This window comes from Opisthorchis viverrini, assembly GCF_000715545.1.
Source record: "Opisthorchis viverrini unplaced genomic scaffold opera_v5_678, whole genome shotgun sequence".
Lineage (NCBI taxonomy): Eukaryota > Metazoa > Platyhelminthes > Trematoda > Opisthorchiida > Opisthorchiidae > Opisthorchis > Opisthorchis viverrini.
The window spans coordinates 62,471-74,111 of record NW_008752344.1 but is presented as its reverse complement, the minus strand read 5'-3'; the positions used below and the strand labels follow the sequence as shown (position 1 = coordinate 74,111).

The 11,641-nt window shown below is 42.0% G+C and overlaps 1 protein-coding gene across 1 annotated transcript; it reads left to right on the top strand.

Moving 5' to 3' along the window:
- Window positions 1-5,726: 5,726 nt before the first annotated feature.
- T265_11971 (hypothetical protein) lies at window positions 5,727-6,374 on the top strand (the record flags this gene model as incomplete). The annotated part of the gene is made up of 1 exon (XM_009178830.1): window positions 5,727-6,374. The coding sequence occupies one exon, from the start codon at window positions 5,727-5,729 to the stop codon at window positions 6,372-6,374; it is 648 nt and encodes a 215-aa protein (XP_009177094.1).
- Between the last annotated feature and the right edge of the window lie 5,267 nt (window positions 6,375-11,641).

Below are 11,641 nucleotides of genomic sequence, written 5' to 3'. Positions count from 1 at the left end.
AAACCTGTCGCGGCTGAAAAGCCGAAAAGCAGGGTAGGCGAAGTGCTTCTGGGGTTTTCCGCATCGATTGGCTTTACTTGCAGGGCGATATCCAAACCAACAAAAAGTCTCAAATCTCACACCATCAATAATCAGAGAAAATAGTATCTGTACCCAGTTCTTGCGAAAAGGTTATCTTCCTAAAAAAGATACCGAGCACTGACCTCATCCAGAAATATTTGTAAAACATCAGATAACATTGAGAATATGCAAGACTATATTTGACGTGATACATAATCTGACTCCTGACGGATTTAAAATGGCCATTGCACTCCGTGATCCTTTTAAGGCTTAACGTCATATAGATTCAGTGACTCACAATACTTGCGAGCGCTCCAAATGAACCGTGTATTTGCAACATTGCCCGCTCACGCGTNCCGCTCACGCGTTTGATTTATTTTAAGGGGGCAACTTCCGATCTAAAAAAACAATCGACCAGACTAGCTCATTTGATCGACACTTAATTAACATTTTGTTGTCCCGATCTACTCACTGTGCTCTGTACACCGTATCAGGCTTTATCACTAATTCTGGTTTTACGTTAGTATACTTTCTAAACCTCACTGGAAAGCATTATTGCAGTATTCAAAAATAACTCAAACGTCGCGGATTCCGTATCAACCGGGTGATTTTTGAGGGTTATCATGTCTCCGTTTACGATATCATCCCTATGGTTGGATATCTTACCAGAGAATCTATCTACTGCAGACTGAAAAAGGTCGTCTTGTTGACTGTCAAGGAAGTGCAATTGTACCGGAAGTCACGCTGGTTTAAGTACACACTGGAAACGAATTCACCCAGGATTGGGTCATTCCATCAAATGATCCAGCCAAAACACGCACTTTTACTCGGAGCAAAATCCGTGCAAAACAATCATTCCAGACAAAAACAAAAATACAAAATAACCCAATTTGGGTTTGGAAAAAAACTGAAAAGTTAAATTCACTCCAGTTTAACTTATTCGGCATCTCTCCGATGGGCACCGCTCCCCAAGGCTGCTCTATTTTTTCCCTTGAATTCTATTGGGAAATGGATGAAAAAACTTGGCAGTCTGCACCTCATATCAAGCATATTGGATCAGACTAGAAGCTCTACTGAGAATTACAACATCCCTAAACTCGCTCTTTACATTCATCTAAATATTGCGGCTGTCACGAACATACATAAACAAACATATACGTGCAAACGATCGATCTGAATAGCCACCAGATGAACGAAATATGGTGCAATTGTTTTGTGTTGCGCAACGCTTCTTGCAAGGGACCATGCTGTTCAAACTATACTTATTTCCTGAAACGTCTAAATATCTTTGCAACCCAGCAGCGCGTCCTTGCCCGACTGCAATCCTGAGTTGACCCAGGCTTGTTCAACGACCCTAACCTCTTCTCCTTAAACATTTTTCAAGTGTAAGCAAGTCTCTTCCTACCCTATTTCATCAATGGGTGTGTACAGGGACTCATGTGAGAATATTTACTCCATTAGCAGAAAAAAAAACATTTTGGTTGGACTATCTGTGGCGCCATTTGGGTGGAAAATCCTGATCGACAGAACGGCTGCTGGGTGATTGTGAGAGCCGTTGCACAAGTTAGTCGGACGTGATACATTCAACCTTCGCTATTGAAGTCGTGCCCGTATCATATGTCAGATATTCGAGATTCATATCAAAGGATATACACCGCTGATGAACCTCAGTTAGACCGAAAATCGAGTTTACTGATCGGTTTGAAGAGTGAAACAACTAGGATTACTAAGTTGAGAGGGTAGCGATGTGAGTACAAATTCCTTGAACTCACCGACCACCTAATAAGAAGCTGCTGGCTGAAGGTATCTCCAAACCGTATCTGAAAATGATACAAGGAATCAGTCGGAAATACCTGTGAACAGGATTGAAGTACAGTTATGCATCGGGCACGGATCGATTATGACACATTTTGTGGAGTTATAGAGGACAGGGTGATGTTGAAAAACTTTTTGGTCGCCCCTGTATATAAACAATGTAATGACCTTGGAACGTCTTGAGCATACAACAGTAACTCAAAAGGAACTCGAAAGGAAATTATTTAGAGCAGCCTGAACGGAAAAGTCTACGCTACTAATCCCCAGAAGAGTTGACTATCCTTTGGGTACGCACTGTTGCAATATTTAAAGCATCGACAGGTATCTCGTTTCTATCGTTTCCAAGCAGAAGAACTGCGAGGTATTCACATAGACTCCATTAGTGTGGGAGTGTGGGACTGTATGGGATTTGGGAAGTGAGATTCTTTGCCAGTTAACTCAGTGACTTAGTTGAGTAGACTCGCGCGGACGAGAGCTCATGAGCACTTTAATGGCGGGATGGTATTTAGCAGGTCGAAGGGATGAGTTCGAACCATCGACTTAATCATGGAATGTAATCCTTGATTCAGTATGTACCCTAAAAATGGGAGCAAATACGGGAACAGCTACACCCAGAACGATGGCTAGCCTAGAGAAGTCTAGTCGACGTGCAGCTAGACACGTGCAAGCAATTGAAGATGTAACGGTGTGATGCATTCAACTTCATATCAGTCTCACTTTAACAGTCCTCGTTCTTTCCTTATCCAAATATTACAATGAGGGAAGTGGCGGACTCAAGTTTCCCTCCCATTGGAGCTGATCCTTGGCCGTGTTTGGCCATCTGGCACTCATGACGAGCGCGTTACCGCTAGGGTACGCTTGCTGCGCTTGATTTACTGCGTCTGAACAGTTGAGTGTCTTGACGTATGAGCAATTTGATTAGCTGGCCGGACGTTAGCCGATGCCAAAATTATTACTCTAGATACGGACGCAATAAATGGGCAGGATTAAACACTGCTAACAACTTCCCGAATTCAGACCAAACAAGGTCACTGTTCATCAACTAGAGTGAAACACCTTTAGATTATCTTCTTGTTTGGTTCTAGCTTAAATAGGTAAGATGTAGTACCCTTCATTGGTTACACCCTAACATCATTTGTCTTATGAATAGAACGGCTATCTTTCTCGCAAATGAATCCATTGGTACAAACAAAAATTTATGAAATCTGGCTAGCTGGTTCACCTTTGCTCACAAAACACTAAAGTGACGGAAGGCTGAATGCATTACGAAGCAGTCGCCGGATCCGCTCCATCAAATCAAACGATTGTCATTTTAACAGCTCTCACTCCCGGTCTGCCGTCGAGAAACCTGAACTCTTAGATGGTTCTGTGGTAACTAAACTACCCAAATAGTGTCCGCCGATAGAATTTACGACTTATAATATTGGAGTAAATTCATCGAAATCCTTTCAGGATTTTCATCAGCTTTTCCCCACATTCGAAGATTAAATGAGATATATATGGAGTGAACATCAATTCACAGACTAGAGTGACGCTTGAGCAGTTTGCTAGGTGTTGGATATCGTGATTATCAGCTAAAATGAACTTTGAAGCATGTGCTACATATTACAAAGGAAAGCTGCGTTAGAGTTTATGTTCAACACAATACTGCTTCGTGAGTCTGTACGTGCTTCCCATCAACACGATGGCTACTATTCAACATGCGTGATCACTCCTGCTATTGGCAAGACTATTTGAATAACTCGTGTGACTCGCGGAGATCCTGTAAGTTCAGTCCCCAACAGTGTAAAAAACTGACTGCAGTGTACGTATTCCACCACAGAGTTTGCAGAAAATCGGACTTGACTTGCCAGATTAACATCTGGTTCATCGGCTACACAAGGAAAGTGAAATTAGCAGGCAATAAGCTGGGACAAAGAATTGTCATCCAAGCACATTCTGAACCAATGTCACTGAAATACCCTGAGGATTTATACTCGTCTATCAACAGTTTTCCAACCTTTATACTTCTACAAGTTAACAGAACCTTATCCGCACTGTCTGATGTCATACAAAGTAAACAGGAATAGTATACCATGGTTTCATCGGCACTAAATACATCCCCCTGGTTATATTTGTCACATTTCACTCGGACTTCACCAACTGCTTTTGCTTTCCACCAGTATGAACACAAACTTCAATATTAACATTATTATCAAACGTGATTATCTTGTGTTTTCCCGGATCATGCTTTAGTCTCCAACATCGAAACAGATCTTATGATACCTATAAGGTTGTGGTTCTTACTTTTCTGACAAAATACATGGTATTCTTGAAAACAATATTTTATGACAGAAAACTGACGATGAGACTTCCTAATATCTCTAGATGTGCAACAACAACTGAGATGGTCTCTTGTAAAACAATCCAGAAATCGAGATGCTAAAAATGAAGGAAGCAGGGACAAGCTTAGTTGTAGCTTTGCGGTATATTTCGAGAAAAAGAGCATTATATGCTTGCATTCCTGATGAATAACATTTCGAGATTGTAAATCCACTTTCCTTTTTTTCGTCACCGATAAGTCGGATAAGGAACTTGGTTGACTCTTGTCAATCATCTGATGAATGGATAATCTTACCACTTCATCTTAGTATATACCTCGTCCAACACACGGAAAACCGCTTTAGTCGTTTCTGTAGTTGTACCTAACTAACCACTGATGGCCGTCGTATCAAGCTGGATAACTGGAGTTAGGCTACTCGTCTTCCACAGTTTAAATCAGTTTCGCGACGTTTGTCTCGATGAAGCACTGGACTAGCTCATCCCTGTGTTTAAGTATATCTCTAGTGAGTGACTACTACATCGTGCATACTACTGACCACATTAGCTGAAGGATGTAGGTCATTGTGACGCAAACGATCAAAAGTTGCTCTTCTTTGTTTTACTCGTGTGTGTGATATACGACAGATTCGAGTGCCCGTTTGAGATTTTGTCCTGTAAGTGAAGCTCACCTGCGCTAAAAAGCCGGGAAGAATTTTACAGCGTTGTCATCATGAGCAGTGCGCGCTTCACGAAGCTCCGGTGCGTTTTAAGCCCACGATCTCCCGAAAGGCAGCCAGGCGTAAAACCGTTCGGTTGGGGGCAGTGTACCAGCGGTATGATTAGCCCTCACTTATGGGGGATGTAGGGCCACTTGTCCGTCAACCACAGAGACTACATAATGTTTTCACCTATTGACTAGCTTCTCAAATAACGATGGGAAATTTTGTCACATTTTAAAGTCATTCTTCTTCTCAGGTACAACTAGATTAATTATAACAGACCTGTATACATAGCCTTGGATCGGACGGCGTGGCTTTTTTATACTGCTCTCTCCATACATTCTATGTCCTCTAAATCTCCTTGTATCATGCCTCATCTATTGAAAATCTTCATCAATCTTGGAAATTTCCGCGTTGAATTCCAAAAGCTTCCCAGATATATAATGATACTCGATTAAAAATCCGTCAAAAACATCAGTTGACCTTCAATAATTGGAAATTCTGATAAACGTCCTATTACATTGAACTATTTGGATAACTGCGAATTAGTTTCACTTGAGGCCACTAGATTGAGTTGGACCTGAAAGATATCCACCTTGAGATTTTAGAGAAGCATGTTATGTAGCAAGGACTTTGGTGCATTTGGAAGAAATCACGATAAATCGGCTGTAACACGGACTGAAATTTCACAACTGAAGAAATGACCAAATTTAGATCTCCGTCAACGATCAACCAATCAAATTTGCTTGGATTGTGACGAATGGGTGAATTCTTCCCGGTAAACATAAAGTAATTTATTTGTGACAGAGTGGAACCCGCTTATCAAAGGAAATGTACAACTTCTGCTTCCTTATCCTGGTTTATGCCAGTTGGGCAGTTCGCTCAGATGTAGACTGCGGATCTGGACCGTTGCAAAAGGTCAGCGATTCGTGTATGTTTAAACTGAATGGTCTTATGGGATTTTGTGCGGCAAACAAACAATGCGCAGATCGAGGTGGAAGTTTTGGACAGCATTGGTTTCTGGTGGGGAAAAATGCGCACAAAATTCCAAGCTCGTTCTCTGAAGGGCAGTCAATATGGACTAGTCGGACAAGGCTTTTTGAGCGTAATCCTAGTGGCCACGTATGGCGTGTTGGTGACCCACACTGGTCTCACTACTCAGAGACAACTGCCAATGCATCAGCACCCTCCAATCCTTCGGTGGAGGGCTCAGCAGCGCGGATAACTTATGTGCAACACAACGGCACAACCAACATGTTCTACTTCACGCGGAATAACAAAGAACTTCGTGGTGCAGTTTGCGAGCGAGCGTTGGTACCAACACCCTACCATCCATCATCTAACATGCCGCTGACAACAGAAGTGTTCCGCGTAACCTGGCCCAGGCCATCTCAGAGTATGGTCTTAGATGACAGAGAATCAGTAGGCTGTTATGCGAATCACATGGCCCAGAGTATCATAGATTGTGCTCTTACGTAAGTCACGCAATTTGACTGAACATAGAGACTTATTTCTGTCGTTTGTCGTTTCGAATAAAATGGGAAAAGTACGCATTAGAGGAGCTCTTCCTTGGAGAATCTGCTCTCTGAATTAGGTGTATTTTTCATCAGCGATGATTTGGTATAAAGTCCTCCTCCTGGACACCTCTAAGAAGTTAGAAGTCAATTTCTCACGGTACATTTGCCATACTGGGTTTACCACGCTAACATGCAGGTGCATTTCTGCTCAGGGTGAATTAGAGTTGAGCGAGATGTGACTCTATTCTGAAGCATCTACATTAGGGGAAACTTAACGTCAGTTGTTGATTCCACGGTTCTGGCGTTTTCTAACTGATCACAACTTCTTTTCTGATTCTGAAATACTTTTCAGGTTTAGGACCTATTATTTCTCTCAGCATATGCCTTCGGAGAAAAGCTCACTACATATACAGGATCAAATTTGTTGGCCATTTTATGTCGACAGAAACCTCGTGTTGTTTGTTTTTGAGTAATTGCAGAATTTCCACTAAAGAAACTGTTCACGCTACAGTCCTCCACCAGTCCTAGAACAATTATTCCCGTCAGTTCACATCGAGACTGAATCTGATTCCCGTCGCCAACAGTGGATAACCCTGTCCGCGTCAGAACTCTGGCCACAGACACCTGATATGTTGTTCTCGCATTTACCAACACCCACCGTCATATCCGCACAGGCGAAAGGTCTGTGCTCAAATGGTCTACTCAATGACGTAAATGACAATGGACTCGGGCAGATAGCTCCATTGCCACTTTTTTGCTGCTACGACGCCAGAAAACCTCAACATGATGATGTGACTTCGGTTAAGTTTCTGTGTATATAAACCAAAATTCTGAAACAACACTTGACTCCATCACTAAAAGAAATCGCTGGCACAGGTGTCTCAGGTGAATATATGATGTGTTGAGCATTTCCGTTCGGAGGTTTTTGGTTTCTTATGTATCCTTCGTAGTCACTCGTTTGCCTGAAACTTCGTAGCCGTCGACATACGGAAGACTTTGATATTTTGAAACGTACACGAAGTTTTATCACTGTCCTACCTCCCACTCATATTGTAGGGAGCCCAACTTACCGTTTCATTTTATTGCTGGACAGAATACTTCACAAATAGTCGTACATAAAAGCGCGTTAGTCGGTTCAGTAAAATTAACTCGGAAACCAGTTCGCGTTAGGGAACTAGATTGTGCTGATTGTTCACGCACGCCATTAAGACTAAGCAACTAGGGAACAGTGAACTCCACTGGACTGCTTACTTTTCCCTTTCAGTAGCGTGCAAAGTTTTTTAGTTTTCAGGTACCAGAAATTAAGCGTGCAAAAAGTGAGGAGTGCTTGAAATGTTGTAAATGAAAGGATTTCTTGCTACCTTTGCTAAAATTTGCCGTTTCGTTTGCTGTCAGTGGAAGAGAGGTGATGATCTATTCCATAAAAGTGAAAAAAATGATTGAATTGGTCAAGACGTGTTGCTTTTATGCACCTCCGGTTCCAGGGAGGTCTACTAAAATAATTTTTACTTGAGGCTGATGAATCGGAATGCATTCCGTGTAATGGACGGTCCCATATTGAGGCGACTTCATCACGGTGGCTCCATGAGTTGGCTGAAAATGACACCGTTGATTGACCTATATGGATTTAATTTTTGAATACGGTAGCTGACGTCAGCAATTTTATTGAGAATTTGATGGTCTCCATAATGTCGTCAGTTCGGACTGCATTCAGAGACTCGTTTGCATTCCAACCATACATTGTATTCCGATGTGAAACAGTTTATTCCCTAAACAGCTTCCTCTCCACTTTGTACTGAGCAGTTAGGAACCTTCACGCTTATTGAATCATGGAAATAAAAAGCCAGATTTCTTCAGGATAGTCCGGGGTAAAAGACTCGAGTTTACTCCAGCTTGACGTTATATCCATCATTCTGATGGATAACTTACGCAGTCATGACGAATATTTTACTTAGAGGAAATTTAGTTAGTGGAATAACTTGGAGACTGCCCGTATCTCCGACAAATTCAACGGATTTCACGTGTGATTTAGAAAGTAAACGATTTGTGACAGAGAGGAAAATGGTGAAAAACGAGCCAACCATTTGCTTCACATTTTGGCAGTAATCTCCGGGACCGTGCAGGAGATTTTCAAACATATCCTTAGTTATTTGTGATATATTACTCATAAGGTTGTTGAAAATCCGTCGACAGCCCACGACCGGTTTAGAAAAAAACAAATTAGTTTGCAAATTAGTATATATTCGCTAATTTCGTGCAATTTGGTTTCAAGTAGAACATAAACGTGAGGTAGACGGAAACCGGGGACTGCGCCTAACTAATGCGCCTCAAAAAGGGCGAAACCGGTCGTGGGTTGTTGATGGATTTTCAGCAACCTAATGAGTAGTACTTTACAAATATACACGTGTATCGCGATATCTCGAATATCGTAGCAACTGAAACATGAGGCCGCCTGGTGCAGCACATTCAGTTACCTGGAAACATCGCAAACTAGAGGTTCACCTGGGTTCCAGGTGAGTCTCTCGAAAAACCAAATTAGTTTACAAATGAATGTATATTCGCTAACACCTTAGTTACACACAGTGAACACGAATGTGTCAGTGAACCTTGCTTCCAGTGAGATATCTGATAGATTTATGTGGAAGGAACCGCATTTGTAGCATAAATCTGTATATAAACGGTCACTGTATCATTCGACCTGGAGTATGTACATATATATTTGCCATTTTGGTCCAATGGACATTTGAGCTGCAAGGAAAAACGATGTTGGCAGTATTCCTCAACATGTCTTCTTTGTCCTGTTCCAGATGTCGGCTTTCCAGTTTATGTCGTACGGCCTACTATGATCAGAGCAAAAGATGCGTACTCTCCCTGTATGTGGACTCGCTGTTGCCTCGGTTAATATTTAGTCCTGAAGGCAAATGGACACGCCTTGCTCGACCAAACTGGTGAGTGTGGTGGCACACCTCACTTCTTACTAACCTGCGTTACCGATGATTTTGAACCAACTCATTTTCCTAACGGTGTAACTTTCTCCACACAAGCTTTCCAATTAATCGATCACACTGTCCTCGTTGCATTCAACCAATATTGTTATCCGCGCTCCCCTTTCCTGCTCCATCATTTGCTTTATAATCTGTTGCACTCATTCCTTTGCTTGCTGATTACGACTTACCCACGGTTGGCAATCCAATTACATATGCACCCAACAGTCTGATCAATGAGGACCATGACTGGCTTCAAGAATTTTTCCAAAATACAGCCTTTGCTTGATTGCTTTTGTGACCTTGTCCAACCTTTCATTGCTGCTGAACGTAAGCAAACATTTTGATCTGCCGAAACCTTTTGTTCCGTCTAACTGCAATGATTTTCCCGGAAATTCCCTTGAATAAAATAGCTTTAGAAGGAACTCCACAGGCTGAGAAATCATTCGTACCGTGTCCTTCGTGGAAAATCAAGTTATGCAACTAAAGCTTAATTGTGTTTTAGTGAGACGTAATCTTTATGGTCTCAGTAAACTCGCTTTTCAGCCAACCCCCAGAGCGTGCGATGGGATTTTCTAAGAAATATGTGCATCAAAATAAGTAGTCATGTTGGGGCATAATTTAATAGGTTACACAAAATCTAATAGAAGTAGCAGTAAGTTTCATTCAATGCCAACCACGTAGTTGAGGTTTCGGAGGAAATTGAGCTTAACATCACCAGGATCCAAAAGGTAATTTATCAGAAGAACAAAGCCCTGTTGAGCTTTTAAGGCTGTCTACTGAAAGACAGTGACACCTAGCCAGAGAAAATACGGTCTTCAGTAGAACGCTATTGAGGCTTGCGTCTGGTTCATCTCACTTGTGTGCGGTAGCATTCCGTACCAGTCTTCGCCTGATATTTAGATTAAGGAATTGGCACACAGGTGCAGTGGTCTGTACAAAATGAGAAAATTTTTTCAGTTCATTCGATGCATTCGTATGGAAAGTCGGCTACTTGAGGGCAATCAGGTACTAATTCCACAACTCACCTGACTACCGAGAAGGATCCGGTGAACAACAGTACAATGAACAGCCAGCTACATTAGTCTCAGTAACCGATTCCATTTCGTCTCCCAGATTAGATAACTGTTGCCACTAAGTAACAGTGGCTTCTTTTCACAAAGGAAACTACTCACATTGTTGCTGAAAACTCTTCGACAGCCCACGACTGGTTTTGCCTTTCCTAGGGATTATTAGGTAGGCGCAGTCCCCAAGGTTCCGTCAAACTCATGTTCTACTTGAACCCAAATCGGACTGTTTTCGAGAAATACACCTATTTGCAAATCATTTTGGTTTTCACGAGAGACTCAACCGAATATCATGAAAGTCAAAGCCAAAATGACTTGCAAACGACTGTATTTCTCGGAAAGATTGAACATTTTATACAAGAAAGCATTCGCAACTGAGTGGAACGAACAAACAGTCACTGGCCAAACAAAGTTACGTGATTAAAACTGTGCTTCTCAGCCACAATGATGACGCATGGATGACGATGAATAAGGTTCACTCAGTAGACAGTCTTCAGTAGTTCAGGTCTAAAAGAGCGCAGGAAGACAATATTCTGGATGTATTTGGTGACATGCCTGTGAAGGAGCCTAGCATCCGAGAGTGCTGGATTTCGACTTGTCTTCTGAACTTTTTGGGTTATCTGTGCCACTTCTACGATGATGTCCGTTGATGGACGTCCTGCCACATTATCTTGTAGTCACCGAGCAGTTTTGCCTGGGTTGCTGCCTAAGAATTTGCAGGAGAATTAATGGATCATGCGGAGGAAGTAAAGCCCAATGAAACAGCTCGTGGACAATAAACGGATAAACTATTTTGGATAATACCACAATATCCTTGCACAAGCCATCGAGAAACTTTGTTGTAGCCCGTAAAATTAAAGGTTCAGAATATATCTAGGGAATGACTCTAATTTGGGGAGCAACCACAACAGTCGGTTACCTGTTCAGTTACTGAGTCATAGATAGGTAAACATACAACCTTGAAGTCTGAAGTTTTATTGCGTTCCGTGCTACCAATTATTGATCACTATCAAGCTACTGGTCAACTTCAAACCTCCCGCCATTCGCGAACACAGTTTCCTTTCTCGCATCGCATTCCAACACATTTCATGATAACGAATAGTCCGCTAAACGTAAGTTTTGACTGCACGATAAATGTCTGCGCAGCGGCTCTGGCAAATATTGATTAAGACATATCG